Consider the following 16,856-nt stretch of genomic DNA (forward strand, 5'->3'; position numbering starts at 1 on the left):
CATGTTTAACTGGTAACCAGTGGGCCTAATTATGAGTCTAGCAGTAGCCATGCCGGTAAATACCAGCACGGCTGCCACCGGAGTAATGAATGTATCGGCACCCGGCAAGCTTACCAATACCATTGTTACCAGACCGGCAAGCTTGTAATGAGGCCCAGTGGGATGTTTGAAATGTTAGTGTAGATCGCTCCTCTGATCCAATCAGTGTAGTAGTCTCACAGCAGCGTGTTGAGCTCTCTGATTAGATATTGTGAACGTCTCATGTAAATGCTACTTGCGTAGTTCCTCATTGAGAGAACCAGGAACATGATGGCGAGAGCTCTTTGTGGAATGTCATGAACTGCATGCCTGATTGATTTTGGGTATGACAAGATTGTTTTTCCGTGCCAGGTTTTTCATTTACAGTTGCACTGTGAGGCGATCAGCCGTAATGAATCACAGGTACTTCACTAACTTATCATCTGGCCATCGGGTGGTTGGGATAATTTCTGCCTTGGCACAGAAGATTAGCACTTTAGTGAGGTTGGAGTTAGGTTTGTGACTTTTCCACATCATCTAATCCATTTGTGAGAGGCAGATGCTTAGTCCCATTTTATGTTTTCTGATTGTCCCTCCTTGAGCTTGAAAATAATTTGGTTGCCATCTGCATAGCCACCGCAGGTCAAGGTGCAGCCTCACATGACTGTAAGTTGCCCTGTGGTACAAGCTGCAAAGTTCATTAGATCTAATTACACTACTAAGATAATGTGAGGGATATAACAAACGAAGACTTTAAGACTCTGCACTTTCACTGCTGAATTTCAAATGATTAAACTCATGTTGATGGAGATACTAGCATGAAAATAATGCTCTGGTCTTTTGAGATGTCTTTATTTGCATTGCAAATTAGATGTTATATTATTTGGTAATGCTCCAAGTCGTAATGAATAGATGATACCTATGACTTGTTGTTTGTTAATGTCTGTCGGTGCAAACCAATTATTTATGATTATGGCAACATTTAATGAAAGTTATTATTACATAGAATGCTGCTTTGGATGTAAGTTATAAGGGCACTGAGCAAACGTTTGTATACAAAAATAGCACATTTTAAGAGTTGTCCAATACAGCACTAGATTTGCCACCTGTCTTTTGATTTTGATGTTGTCATTATTTTTAATTTTCTCTTTCAGGTTTATTTCAAAAGGCAATCATACAAAGTGGAACAGCTCTGTCCAGCTGGGCCGTGAACTACCAGCCTGCCAAATATACTCGGATACTGGCAGATAAAGTCGGCTGCGACATGTTGGATACCATTGACTTGGTTGAATGCCTTCGGGACAAGAACTACAAAGAGCTGATTCAGCAGACAATTACTCCGGCCACTTACCACATTGCATTTGGGCCAGTGATTGACGGCGATGTCATTCCAGATGATCCCCAGATTTTAATGGAACAGGGAGAGTTTCTTAATTATGATATAATGCTTGGGGTGAACCAGGGAGAAGGATTAAAATTTGTGGATGGTATTGTGGACAACGAAGATGGTGTCTCCCCAAATGACTTTGACTTTTCTGTTTCTAACTTTGTGGATAACCTCTACGGGTACCCAGAGGGGAAGGACACTCTTCGAGAGACAATTAAATTCATGTACACTGACTGGGCAGATAAGGAAAATCCTGAGACAAGAAGAAAGACTCTGGTGGCCCTGTTTACAGACCACCAATGGGTTGCCCCCGCTGTTGCAACCGCAGACCTTCATGCCCAATATGGCTCTCCAACGTATTTCTATGCTTTTTATCACCACTGTCAAAGTGAGATGAAACCAACTTGGGCAGACTCGGCACATGGCGATGAGGTCCCTTATGTCTTCGGCATTCCAATGATAGGCCCCACGGAGCTCTTCAACTGCAATTTCTCCCGGAACGATGTCATGCTCAGTGCAGTGGTTATGACATATTGGACTAACTTTGCCAAAACGGGGTATGTATCTCTCTGTTATCACAATTCCATTTGATACTACTGTCATAATTTGCACTTTGGAAAATTGAAAAAGAAATTGTGTAAAAATGTCAGCTTAAGTAGGATCAGCAAAAATGGTCAAACATACATCTAAGAAATGTGCAAGGTTTAGTTCTCAGGTGAGGTATTAATCCGTAGGCAAGGGGTATTATATTCAAGGCGCCACGCAATTAAGTGCAGCAAAGGTCTGGGAGAAAGGGTACAACACTTTTTTTTCAATGCAATAGTTTTCAGTTCAACTGACTGAACAAGAGCAGTCTGGTATGTGTGCTTGTCTAGCAACATTTTTAAGGAGTAGTTCTCCACGCAAAAGAGAATAGAATCATATCGAAGACAGTTATTAGGATCTAGGTTAAGCATTTAGTGGGTTATTCACAAACAAGTTACTATGACTAACTCTCACTTTCCTTTGACTTACGTCTGGACCTGGAAAGGGACAATTCTTTCACAGACAAGTTACAATGGGTAGCTCTCCTGAATTACGGGAGGGGGAAATTAACTCACAAGAAGTGTAATCAACTCTGATCTACTCGCAATTATGGGCCTGATTCATGGAAAGTTAAGCATGGTGCGAAATGACTTTGCACTGTCAATAAACCCCCTGATTCACAGAGCGGTGCAACGTGTATTTGTGCAGCTTTGCACTACAAAAGTGCTCTTTGCACTGCGCTAAATTGGCCTAATTCATGGTGCAAAAAGTACTTTTGCAGTGCAAAGTGACTTTGTGCTGCTAAAAATACGCTTTGCACAACTCTGTGAATCAGGGTGTTTGTTGGCAGTGCAAAGTCACTTTGCACCAGTGAAAAGTCACTTTGCCATGTGCTAAGAATTCCATGAATCAGGCCCTTTGTGTTCTGTGTAGACGTGAAGTGCCTTTGGCGAACCCCTACATGCAAATTAAGGAATACTGTTCAGTCAACACACTCAAAGTAATGAGCAGCAGCCAATGGAATATTTAACACAGCATATTACATCATATATGACACGCTTTGCATCACATTTTATAATACTAATGTGAATAACCGACTCAAATACTGCTGCAATACATTGGCTACATAGATATTCACTTTAGGCCCAATTCATGTAGCATTGCGCAGAGATCTGGCAAAGCCTGCACAGCAATAATGACTATGCACGCAGAAGTTTCATGGAACGGTCAAATGAACCGTATACGCAAGTTGCGGCCAGAAAGCATTGACATGCCACAACGCCCCCAACATGCTACCAGGTAAAGCAAAACCACCCAGAAACAGTTACCTTTTCATGCTCCTCAGGAGCGAAAACATGCACCCTGAAAACAGTGTGTGGGGACCCGTGCAAGTGGGACTGCATCTTGGGGACCCTGTGAAGTGTCCCGCGTAACTGTTGCCGGCCGGCACCCTGACGACATGTGTATGATTTATCGTAACTCTGGTAAAACTCTGAATATCTGCATGCGAACCCCTGTAAACCATTCTTGCACCCTGCTACACTGTGTAGGCGCACCCCTAAATTAGATAGCAACCCTGGCTGTGTACACACTCCCCATAATCCGACACCCGATTTTTCCTCCGCAGAGTGAATCCTATGCGCAAGTGTCTGTATGCCTACCTTCTGGTGGCAGATATTATGAGGGCTTTGTGTGGCTATTTCCCTGCCGAGAGGTTTAGTGGTGAAATCCATGTATACGTATTTTTGCGCGCATTAATGGGCATGCGATGGACTGCCTGCTGGCTGTCCGTCGTAACGCCCACATTTTCCCTTGTTATTCCTCATTTTATGAGTTCCGGTCCCTTCCCTGCCGTCTGCGCAAGCCATGCCCACACTCTGCGTGGTGTCTCGCGCAAGGCACTCAGACACTCGCAGAGATGTGCGAGCCTGCGCGAAGTCCCCGCAAAGTACAAAGAAAACGCTGGGCAGTAGATGCCATGAATCGAAAAATGGAATTTTGCACGCAGTTTAACCTGCACGGTCTCTATTTACCACGCACATAATTCCATGAATCGGGCCCTTGGTATTTACAGGCATGTTATTTCACAGGCACATGAAAGGTATTGTGACATTTTCAGCACCATCCATAAAGTGTCTAATACAAATGTAAAGCAGTTTGAACATGACCTAATGAACCTGCGGTTGAAGTGAAAGGATTTTATTAGTAACGCCAATTGCTTTATACTTTTGTGAGCAGTAATAACCATTGTGGTACATTTGCAACGTGTTCAGCCATTACATATCTCCAGCTACATTTGAAGTTAAGTGCAGCTGCATATTACGGGTATGTTTTTAAACCAACTATACGTGACATCTACAGGGCGAACAGCGCCAATTTAGTCTGCTAATGTATTTTCAAGTCATGTTGTTCCCTGTTCTGATTTCTCGTGAAACTAACGCTGACGTGATGAAAAGCTGTGTGGGAGGAATGGTACAGGTTTTCCACCCACACAGATATGCTAATAGATTTGATTCCTGATTGTATACAGCCGCAGCTGTCGTCTCTGGCTGCCGCAGAGAAGGTTTGATGCCTGCCAGGAGTTCTTTGGCAAAATATAGTTTGCCTCTCTGCTGTGATGAACCATCTACTTGAAATTCAATGACATCGGAATCATGCGGCTAATAAGAGGATGTAATTGAAACTAAATGTCAATTGCATGAAAAGATTTATTTTGGATGTTGGATTCTTCCATGCAGTGGTCTTTGCTTTTGCTCCATGGGATGTGGCATAATTGCAGTGTGATTTATAGGAAGGAGCACATCCTCGTTTCTATTGTAGTTCTCCGCGAATTCCCTGCCAAGGGGAATCCCATGGGGCTTATTGGACTGGGCGGGCCTGGATTCGCGAAAAGACTGCAACTGGTTCAATAATAACGAAGGGCCCGATTCATTGAATATTTTCCGGGTTCAAAGTGACTTTGCACTGCTGAAACGTGACTTTGCATGTGAGTCCGGGCCAAGTCAGCGCATGGTCATTTTTGCAGTACAAATGAATTTGCCCAGACTTTGCACACCAAAAATACACTTTGCACGGTTCCATGAATCAGGGTTATAATATAAGTCAATGCTTATTCAAGCGCAGACTGGGTCGGTAACTTTTACCGCCCAGAAACCCAAATCAGGCACACTCAAGCGGTGCAAGAGCATCCACGAGGTTTAGGTCAGTAACCAAACAAGTCCACTCATGGATTCCACCCTTAGTGCCATTATCCACTAGCACATGTATGCATGCTAATAGTGTATTCTTGTTTTTGGTTGGGGAAATTACAAAAGGGTCATTGAAATTAAATCTGGGTCTCTGTGCAGAAACCCACTTCGATTTTACTGACCGCTGGAGGTGTGGCTTGGACAGGCAGCATGTATAGCAGCCAGAGAGAAGAGGAAAAGTGGGGACCGGTAAGTAGAGGGCAACAAGAAAGGGTGAGGGTGGACTGACTGAGGGAAGGGAGTGGGTGTGAGTGGCCAGAGATGGCAAGGGGGCGAGAGCGCAGCAGTGAGGTGAGAAATGGCGATTTCCATCACAAGCAAAAGTGAGCTTGTACTGGAGATGTAAGCCTGTGACGTATTGTGCGCGATTGGCTGTTGCCTTCCTAGAAGCTGGTAATGCGACAAATAAACCTCCAAATCAGGTACAGCATGTGCGATCTAATGCCTTTAGGACATTTAGCACCCTCCCACGGTAGTCATTGGGAAAGGACTTGGTGGTCCACGGGAAGGAGCAACAGGGAACCACAGTCACCCCCTCAAGGACGTTTTGCCAGGGCAATGCATCGTTCCAGAAAAGCATTTGAAGTAGTTATTTTTTAAATGTATTTGTTGACATGTATTCCGTCTGAAGTGCCCCGTACAATAGGTAGGAGTGAGCATCCTATTGTGAGTCCTTGGTGACTCTGGGAGTTCAGCAAACCCACACTTCCATATCATACTATCAATATAGATGCACAGATGCACTTCACACAGAGCTGCAAATGTAGCATGGGGAGACTAGAATGGCAACCAAACCAGAAATGGTAATGCACAAGCTCCTGTGCAATTGGTCGCCACAATGCTTAATCAAATGATGAATAGAACACACACACACACAGGGCTGGATTAAGCTTCCTGAGTGCCCTATGAACAATCATTCGGGGACCCTATAATCAAGAGCATCTCAACAGAAAACACATTAACTAGCTGAGCTATTTTACTAGGTGTGATGCCTTGACTAAACAGGAAACTCACCAATCTCGTAATCAGGCCCTTAGAATTCAGAGATATGTGACTTGGACTGGAATCTGTAACTCTCCCCAGATTGCAAGGTGAATTTCATGAAGTACACAGTCCTCCAGGTTTTGCTAGGTCGTGCAAGCTACTGTTTACCAGCATGGTATTCAGTGCCTTACACAAGTAGTCGAGTAGTCAGATAATAAAATTGAAGCTAAGCCTGTGTGTTAAATTCTACATTATCAAAGCAGTAAAATTGGAACTCATTTCATTTGCTCCATTTTTTTGCACCAGGGCAATGTTTAGAAAATGAGGCCCAAGGGTTACCATCCTTTATAATTGCACTTACGTTACTACCGAGTAAAGGATGCAATCTTGAAAGTTGCACTGCAGCGTATGTACAAACAGATTTGGGTATAGGTCTGATTGATTGCTGTAGCCTATGATATACATTGACACACTCCACTTATGTTTTGCCTATGATTAATTCAAATGTTCAAAACCGCTTGGTGAGCAGTAATTTAATCACATGTTTCGACACACAGGTGTCTTTATCAAGGCAAGTAGTATTCTAGGTGATATCCTGTTTGTTAGGACTCGTGATTCTCATAACATGTCAGGTGGTAGTCTTAAATAAGCAATCTGGTCAATAGTTAGATAAATTCAGAGCAATGGTGTAGAAGTAGTCTCTATATTGCAAGGTCAGTGGCTCTTTCTCATTATATAACCCTAAATAGGGAATCAGTGGTTTCATTCACCATTTGTTTGCCGTGTATTTGTGCTATTCATCATTTGATTAAGCATTGTGGTGACCAGATTGCTTATTTAAGACTACCACCTGTCATGTTATGAGAATCACGAGTCCTAACAAACAGGATATCACCTGGAATACATCTTGCCTTGATAAAGACACCTGTGTGTCGAAACACGTGTAGGCTGAAAAATTAAGGAAACATTTTCTGTGATTAAATTACTACTCACCAAGCGGTCTTGAACATTTGAATTAATCATAGGCAAAACTTAAGTGGAGTGTGTCAATATATATCATAGGCTTGCGCAATCAACAGACCTATACCCAAATCTGTTTGTATGTGTTTCTGTCTGAGGTTGTGAGTGGAGCCTCATAGGTCTGGTGTTACAGCAAGTCTTAGCCCATTTGAGGACACCTAGTGCACTGCAAGTCAGATTTACTCACCTTCATTTACTGACAGTAGCGCATGGATTGGTGGGAAGTTTGCACATTTCGTCTATATTGAAATTGTGATGCCAAACAAGAAAACAAAACTGGAGACTGGTAGTGCATATAATGGGACAATTGATAGGGTACAATCATAGCTGACTATTGAGTCCGCCACTGCAGAGCAATTGAGTTGGTAATTGCTGGTGGCAGCTCCTTCATGATTCTTTGGAACTCATTCCCAATCTCTAACCTGTGCGTCACGAGGCACACACAAAATAACACTTTTTCATTAGTGCCACTGTAAATAACAGCTTTTCACATGGGAGCATGAGCAGTCATTGTCTAACTGCAACTTTAAGGAACTACTGCAAACAACCCAGAAAGGGATCTCACAGTTCTACAATCACATGCAAATGCTTTGTTGGGTGTATCCGACAGTGGCTCCAAATCAAAGTCCAGGATGAACAAAAGTGTTTGTGCAGTTTTCCAATCAGTGTTTATAGCTTTTTTTTTACGTATTTCTGTGCACCAACTAGACATATAGGGCCATTTCTTCAAGACTACTTAACGGCTGGGTACTGGTGGTGCGGGTATGCTATTGTTGCAAGATAAGCAGTTCTGAGCTAGCACTCGTGGATTTACACGCCCTGATCTTGTTTATCTGTTTTTGTTTGTATTTGTTTTGTATCTCAGGTACAAAGAAAGAAACAGGGCGGTACAGAGTCAGCCAAGCATGTTGTTCAGTTGTCTTTGTTGTCAACAGAGCATTTTAAATTGGGGGGATTAGTGGTAGACAACTGCAGGCACAGGTTTCGGGGTGAATTGCAGTTACTTTTATTAGTCGGAAGTGTACATATTCTGTGATTAGAAATGGGAGAAGTGCGTAACAAGTCCCATGCTGTGTAAAACTCCAAACAGTTGACCGTATTATCCAATTTCTGTCACTGGTGACTTTAAATCTCCATAGTACAGCTGTAAAACTAAAAGGAGATCTGTGTTGGGACACATTAACACATATCTGCACTGAATAGAGTTGGGAAGATATGTGGTCTCGATCGTAAATTTCAGACTGGGAGGAGATTTCGGCTTCACAACTTAACAATGTGTGTGAACCTGGGCAAATCATTTAATCTCAAATTCCTTAACCTCCAACATTAGAAAACCCTCGAAATAATTCAGTTGCCATTGTGGCCTGTTCAAAAAAAGCCTCATGGCAACAATTATCGGTTCTGGATAGTAAATTGCTTTAATTGTTCCAACATATTCAAAATACAAAGACATGATTGTTGTTTCAAAATGTGTGGTTCACGTTCTATTGGCTCTAGATTTACATTTCATTGAGTACAAATGTATCTAAAAGTAGTTTACACAACAGCAATGAATACCTTTGCAGCAGCAACACCTTGGACATCAGGATTTAGACAATTAACGAATGCATGTGATAATAAAAGTGAATTCTAATTCTCTACTTAGTCTTGTCTAGTTGTTACTTTTAAGTCATTTATTACAAGTTAATGAAACTATGTTCTCTTTATATTGAAATGTACTTATAATGTTGATGAGGGGTTGCATTTTGGAGTTCCTATTATAGCGGTTGATTATAGTTGTTCACCCTTGGCACTATGTTGTTTACAAAATGCCCTGCAGGCACTCCTCCCAAAGTCCGACCGCTTTTCCAGGTTTATTCACCACTGTGACCTAGTGATAAACATATAGCTAGTCAAAAGATTCCCTACAAGTTCAAGCAGTTCTTGAATTAACTGTGACATTTATTGTTTCAAAACCTATTTCCTCATAATGCCCCACCAACTAAATGGATTGAATTGTTATTTCTGAAAACATAAAATGAATGTGCTTTTTAGAGAACACATATTCATGCCAGGGACAAGCTGCCTTGTAAATAGTACTTTTGGGAATGTGATCACAGTGATAACAGTTGACTGGCACTGAGATAAGTCGCATGACGATTGAGCATGGTGCACGCTGCTTAGAAACAGGCCTCCACGTTTGTGTCTGTCTTTAATAAAGTTCCAGTTCACATGCAAAGTACAAAAAGAAAATGGATTTAAGCATTATAGACCTAGCCCAAGGGTCATACAAGGTCCTGAAGACCAAGAATAAAACTGCGAGCAGCAAGGGTGTTTAATGAGGTCTTCAGGGACCATAGCTCTTGGTATAGCCCAAGGGGGTGGTCTATAAATCTATGAGGTCCCTTTTTTTTTGTTTAAAAAAGGGGAAAAAATGTGATGTCCCTGGACTTGTCAGTGGGAACTAGCTAGTTTCAGGAACCGCCGCTAGGGAGACGTAAGGCTAAGGAAGCAGCTGGATTGCATCTGCCAGGTGTGGCCCAGAGAAGGATGCAGGAAGCAAGGGGGTCAGCAAGATAAGGAGTGGGGGCCCAATGATTTCTTGTGTCTGGGCCGTGTCTGTCAGGTGTGGCCCAGTGGAGGAGGAGGGCGGCACTAGCATGGTGGCCATTGCACCCCACTTTAAGAAGGTAAGGAGGGGGGACGGGGAGTGATTTAGGTGCCCAAGACGCTTCTGTCAGGTGTAGCCTGGGCGAGGAGGCGAGTGGCCCTGACAGAGAGGGAGCACCATGCTGAGAGCCATGACAGCATGGCTGCCAGTGTGGCGCTCCCATGATGAGAGGATGTTTCACACCGAGAGCGTTCAGTGCTGGCCACATGGCTAACATCACAGTGCTCCTGTAATGAGAGGGAGCGCCGTGCTGAGAGTCATGTTGGAAGCACAGTACGCCCGGCAAGGCCTCCCTCATTGGCCAATATCTGAGCTATACATATTTATCGAGCCATTTCCGCTCATATTGGCCAGAAATTGGCCAACTGAGGAGTGTCCCGTAACTCCCGCAGGACATAATTCCCATTACATTTTTTCACACGTTCACTCTTTGATTTATAATGTAAAAAGTGATGTAATTCTATTTGCAGAAAAGTCAGAGCCCTCCCCTTTCGGTCAGTTCACAAAAAATAAAAATAACATTTTGCTCCATGATTCATCTATTCATGAACACACACCCGACTTCTGCTCCAGAATACTGCCTCTATCTTACAAGAATTCAATTTGGAAACACATCAGTACATAACAAATAAGTGTGTTTCTGGACACACCGATATGGATTGTAATCAGAATAGGAACAGGACGAGCCTACCTGGTTTTCAAGAGACAGATCTATTTAGCGAAACACAATATCCCACAGCTAATTCTCTCCTTCGCATTAAAAACACTTCAATTATTAAGAACCCATAGCAATTAATGTAACACAGAAGGATTGCACCACCAGGAGAAATAGTGCATAGAAAAACCATGCTGTACATGTTTCCCAATCAGTAGGATCATTTGTATTAGTGATCTGAAGCAGATACAGTCACACCTTGCCATGAAGTAAATACATAAAATAATTATAACAATATAACATATGATTTCATATTGTACATGATCAACATATTGTCAGTTGATGACAGTGGATAGTTTTATAAATTGTTCTTCATTTTGAGGTCCATTTTGATGCATATTTTGATGAGGAGGTTGTGGAGCAGTAACCCTTATGAGACTTCTTGGTCTTCCAGTCAATTGCAAATCCCATGTCGGTGCTGACATTCCATCGCTGTCAGCCCAACTGTGCCATTACTATAAAGCACCAAAGTAAAGGAATCGGTACTACTTTGTCCCACGCGGAGCACAGACATCTAGTCATGGCCCAAAGGTAGAGAATAACGAGAAAACACCAAGCCCATGTCTCAATGGCTGAAGCTTTAACTGCTAGGCATTGTGGACTGCAATTCCACATGGATAGTACATTCACAGCTTGGATGCACATGCATAACTCTAAAGAGATATTGGGCCTCATTCCGAGTACGGCGCTAACCAATGGCGCTATTAACGCCTTGGTTGACGCCGTACCCGGACTGGCAGCGCCTTGGTGGATGGCGGAATTACCGCCCCATTCCAAGGTTGGCGGGGCGGTAATTCCCCATTCACCAAGGCTCTTCCCCATTCCCAAATGAGCCCCCATAGGGCTCAATGGGAATGGGGAAGATGCAAATAACGGTGACCGTTCATTACGGTCACCGTTATTGGCTTGGAGGCCCCTTTGCGCCCTCGACTTTAACACCTGCTCAAAGCAGGTGTTAAGGGCGAGGGCGCAAAGGGAACTCGGAGTATGGCGGTAAGGGATCACCGCCACCGGTCTCGTTACCGGTGGCCGCTATCCCTTACCGCCATACTCGGAATGAGGCCCATTGACAGTAGATGTTCACACACATCATAACTCACAAGTGACTACTCGTCTACAATGTGCTAACAGAGGACTAGCCATACATTAATCAGTGTGGCCGTTCTCCCAAAACGCTTCCCAGCAGTAAGTCCACATCCCCTCAGAACTGAATAAAAATAAAAATAAAAACTTGCAGGCACATATCTGATTGGCTGGATATTTTGGCTGCTAGTCACATTAGACATCAACCAACTGTGATGCTGCAACATCGGCTTGGTTGCACATACAAAATGTACAGTAGATAATGGCAGCAGAAGAGCAGACGCTTCTTAAAAACTGAGTAAGATATGTTCTATTATGCTTAGCTCAGCTGTGCCATTACCATGGAAACCAAGACACTTGCAAACCAATCTGACTCTGCAACACACGCAGTGATCGAGCAAGGACTGCCACACTACATTATATTTGCATATGCACACACACAATGACACATTCAGTTCTTCAAAGGGTGTCTTCAGTGAGGCCCACATGCAAATGCTCTTATGCACTGTGAACCAAATATGAACACTCTGATATGTGGGCCTAACCTTTTGCAAAACTGCCTAAGCAGATCATTCGAGTAGTGTAACCCGTGCTAGTAGACTGTGGCCCTCATTCCAACCCAGGCGTTAAGGGTTTAACGGCGCCGTCGGCGCCGTTAACCCTTAACGCCTAATTTCCACCTTAACGCCTGCTTTTAGCAGCAAAAATGGGAATGGGGAAGGGTAAATGGGGATTGGGGATTTACCGCCCCACTCACCTTGGAAAGGGGCGGTAAATCCGCCATCCACCATGGTGTAAACAGAGTTTACACCATGGTGGTAAAGTAGGGAATTTATCACCTGGTTTGGAATGAGGGCCAGTGTATTCTTGCACGGGATTGTAAACATACACAAAAGTACTATGTGTTCCGTGGTTTCTCTACGTACTTTTGCTCTTAAACAGATGGTCTGATAACATGCATCATGAAAGGAACCCTCATTACGTGTTTGCCGGTCTGGGATAAATGCCGGAATAAATGCCAGTAAATCTGGCATATGCATTTATTCCAGACCAGAAAAACATAAGTCTGCTGGTTGGGGCCACCAATCTCCCGGCAGGCCTGACCTGCTGTTAGATCAGGTCCCTACCAGCAGATAAATACCTGAATCACCGGCCTCAGTACTCCCGGTGCCAGTGATTTAGGCAATCCCATCCAATGGAGTCCCATGGAAATGGGAACTTACCATCACTCCATATCGGGCTGGCGGAGACGATAAGGCAGGTTTGCCGGTATCCTGCGAGAATAACCAGCAGGATACCGGCAACCCTGTAATAAACTTGTGTAGGTAGGATGGACTGGCCTTTGAAAACTCACAGAAATAGAGCTTCTGCTAGAGATCAATGCTGGACAGGACTGGTCCAGCCTTTCCTCCCTAAACGTTATCCCCGGTCTTTAACCCTCATTATCTCCTCCCTTCAGAGCCATCAAACTGTTACCTTAATGAGGCATTAGTGGTTATTGGCCCTGGAACGAAGATGAAGGCCTCTTACTAGTGTGACTGTCACCCATCTCTGATGATGAGAGCAGTGACACGGCTTTAGATCCTCTTTAAAGATCTCAGTGTGCTCCAACATTTTGATGCAATAATACCACAGTTTTATATAGCACTTTGTGCAGGATTCCTCCTGCTTATAAGTGGTTTAGCGATCAGTGTAATTATTAAAGATAGTTAAATACTAGTGATTTTGCAATCCACTGAAGTATGATCTTCTAAGTCGGACCTGTCGGGAATAAAGCCCTGGTCTTTGGGATAGAAAACAAAAGTCCGAGGTGGAGCTTCCATTTACCAAGCCTTCTCAAATCTAAATCCATTTCAGGATGCACATCCTAATGTTGCCATTCTATTGTCGAAGTTCCTGGATTATGATATTCTGACACTTACTACGATCACAAGAACCCAGAATTTGTTTTTATATCAGGAACTTCACAGAAGGTGCCAACAAGCAGTTTATCCAAAACAAAACAGTCAGTATTTTTGTTTCATTAACAATGCAACAATGGCTCACAGCCTGGTGGCCACGCTAGGGGTGATTTTGATTGGTCGGGTAGTGCTGCAAAAAACTGCAACATTTTTTACAAATGTCTTTTTGAAATTTAAAAGATATCACAGATGGTTTCCTTCCTGCTAACTCTTAATATGTCTAGACATTGGGCCTCATTTTGAGTCCGGTGGTAGCCGTGCCAGAAAAAACGGCAGGCTGCTGCCGCAACCGGAATTATTATTAATTTCTGTCTCCGGACTTGCTGGATTTACCGGGGCATTACAGTCCCGGTGGTCTGGTAATTCCGGAGGCAGAATTCGTTAGTCCCCATTCCCATGGAGTCCGCTTGGACTCCATGGAGATGGGGACCATGGAAACACTGCACCCTAATTATCGTTGCTGGTGTTTCCATTTCCATCTACAGGCAGGTGGCGTTACTCCCGCCAGGTCAGACCTGGCGGGTGTGACACCACCCGCCTGCAGAACTCTTAATCTTCCGGTCCGGAAACAACGGTGGCGGCTGGTTTACCGCCACCGTTGTTTCCGGACCGGCAGGATCATAATGAGGCCAATTGTGTCATTTTGGACATGTTATTTACATTTATCCACTCACTTGAACATAATTGAAGGCACCCTCTAATGGTATTGTTGCCAAATATAGGCAGTTAATCATATGCCTACCCTTTCTTACTAGCTCTAGCTTGCTACAGCTTCCCCCGCTGCTTACTTGTGTCGTCTCTATATAGAAAATATATCCATGCTTCTGCAATTGTGTGCACATAAGCACTCTGAAGTAGTTGCCATTTACTTTTTGCACTGCTAATGTCTGATAAAGCTGGTACAAAGCCTGTGTTGAATGCCAAAGGCAAGACAAAGAGCAAGCAACCATCTCAAAACACACAACACAAGTGCTTTGTTGTGTACCCCAGAGTACTTTACATTAAAGTATTTTTTGTCAACTATTTCCATTATAACTGCACATATGTTACAATGTACAAACAGAACATAACCTTAGATGCCATTCCCCACATGCCTTGTGCCCCAAAATGTGTCACCCTCATAGACTTGCTAACCAAACGCATTTTAAGCCCCTTACCTCCCCAAACAACTCTTGCAATCTTACCATCAAGTTGCTGTATAATTCCGAAGCGTATTTGTATATATATATACATATATTTTTTAACAACGGTACCCCATGCTCTTTTGATGGCAAAATAACATACACTAGGTAGGCTATCAGATTTGATGGGAACCCGTGAACTGCTTACAATGGAGTGAGTTTGAGTGACATTCGGACTAGTTTGTGGTGGGGAATAAATGGAACAGTTACCGAGGACAATACAGGGGTGTATTGCATAGATAAGAATCATCATTGGGAATGTGTAAGTGCTGGTTAGTGGTATGGCGAGCTATGTTAGGGATGTGACCATGATGGATGAAGTGATAAAGTGTAGGCATTTAAAGTAATTGAGAGAGGCAGGATATAGGTGATGGAAGAATGGTAGTGCAAAGGCAGATGAGAGGTAGGCTAAGAGGATATCTCAAAGGCAAGGAGGTAGGCTTTCAATTTGGCTTTGGACAAATAAGTGTGGACTGTTTGTCAGCTGTCTGAGGGAATAGAATTCCATACAAGTGGAGCAAGAAGAGACAACAAGCAGAAGCAAGAGGAAGCACAGTGGCAGGTGAGATGCCAAAAGGGTAGGAGGCAGAACAGAGCTTATGAGAAGGCTTGCAGAGATGGCTAAAGGAGGGTATATATGGCAATGCCTTACTCTGGATAGATTTGTGACCCAGGAGAAGAAATTTTAATCTGGCAATGTTTTGCATCATCATCCATCCAGTCTGGTGATGGTACGAGTAAGTAGGTGTGAAGTGAGGGAGTTCAAAGAGAGACCTGGTAGCAAAGTTAACAATCTTGTCGAGAGGACAGAAATCATAGTTGGGGAGACCAAAGAGGATGCAGACAGTAGTATGGTTTAGAGAAGACATGAGTGGTTAAGAGATGCTTGGCAGTGTTGATAGGAAGGAGGTGCCTGATTGTCCTAATATTTAGGAGGTTGAGCAAAGACACCATTGCGGTTTTTAAGATGAAAGTAAAGAAGGTGCTGGAAGAGTCATAGATGATGCTGAGTTTTCTAGCTGAAGAGAAGCAGGGGAGAGTATCAGGCAGGAACTAGAAAGGCAGGAAAGGAGATGAGAGAGTATTTGGCAGTGAATAATAGCACCTCCGTTTTGGAAGAATGTAACAGCAGAGAGTGCAAAGCTATCAAACATTTAATACCTGAGAGACAGTTTTATATTTTGTTATAGAGATCAGAGGAGAATTCAGGAAAAGATAAGAAGATGTATCAACAAAGAGTTGGTATGTGATTCCAAAGAAGGAGATTAGTGCACCAAGAGCAGAGGTGTAGAGTGTAAAATGGAGAGGACCCAAGACAGAGTCTTGTGCAACACCAACAGTTAGAAGAGTGATTTGAGAAGTTGTGTTGTCCCAGGACACAGATATTGGTGAGATGCCAAGAAAAGAGAGAATATTAAAGAGATCAGGGTAATCGACATTGTCAAAGACAGAAGGCATGCCAAGGAGAATTAGGATGGAGGATAGCTTAGCAGAGGCTATAAAGTTGCTGACATTCATGAGAACAGTTTCTGTGGCATGAGAGGAGCGGAAATATGCTTGTAGGGTGTCAAAAAGGTTTTGGATGTCTAAGAAATGTGTAAAACGGTTGAACATAACCATATTGAGCACTTTAAATGAGTGTGAAAAGAGAGACACAGAGAGAACGTTAGGCAGGACATGTGGGGGAGCTTGTTGCTTTTTTATGAGAGGGATGACTGAATCCATATTGAAAATGGAGGTAAAGTCAACAGAGTCAAAGAGCAAATTAAAGGCTACATGACGGTGAGAAGTCAATTCAGGGTCAATAGGCTTGACTAGCTGAGGAGGAAGATGGTCTGATGGAGCACAATTGAGCTTAACGTTCATCAGTAGAGATAGAGTTCTTCAGTATTGGCATGACGAAAGTTGGAGATAGAGGCAGATGATGATGGTAGAATAGGCAGAGTGTAGAATGTCAGAGGATGGACTATGAGGAAGGTCAGGAGAGAGTCTCTTATTTTGGTAATTTTGGAAATATATAGAAGTGATGTGGTTTTTGTTTGATTGTTTTCAAAGTTTGTGGTAAATTTAGACCTGGTAGTGTC

At 43.2% G+C, this 16,856-nt stretch overlaps 1 protein-coding gene across 2 annotated transcripts in view; it reads left to right on the top strand.

Moving 5' to 3' along the window:
* Positions 1–16,856, top strand: part of NLGN4X (neuroligin 4 X-linked) — a 958,019-nt gene that overhangs the window by 882,039 nt on the left and 59,124 nt on the right. For both annotated transcript variants that reach the window (XM_069639359.1, XM_069639357.1), the window contains one exon: positions 1,173–1,962. In XM_069639359.1, the coding sequence (XP_069495460.1) occupies positions 1,173–1,962 (790 nt within the window). The remainder of the gene's footprint in view (positions 1–1,172; positions 1,963–16,856) is intronic.

This window comes from Ambystoma mexicanum, chromosome 7q (assembly GCF_040938575.1).
Source record: "Ambystoma mexicanum isolate Mex_15411 chromosome 7q, UKY_AmexF1_1, whole genome shotgun sequence".
Lineage (NCBI taxonomy): Eukaryota > Metazoa > Chordata > Amphibia > Caudata > Ambystomatidae > Ambystoma > Ambystoma mexicanum.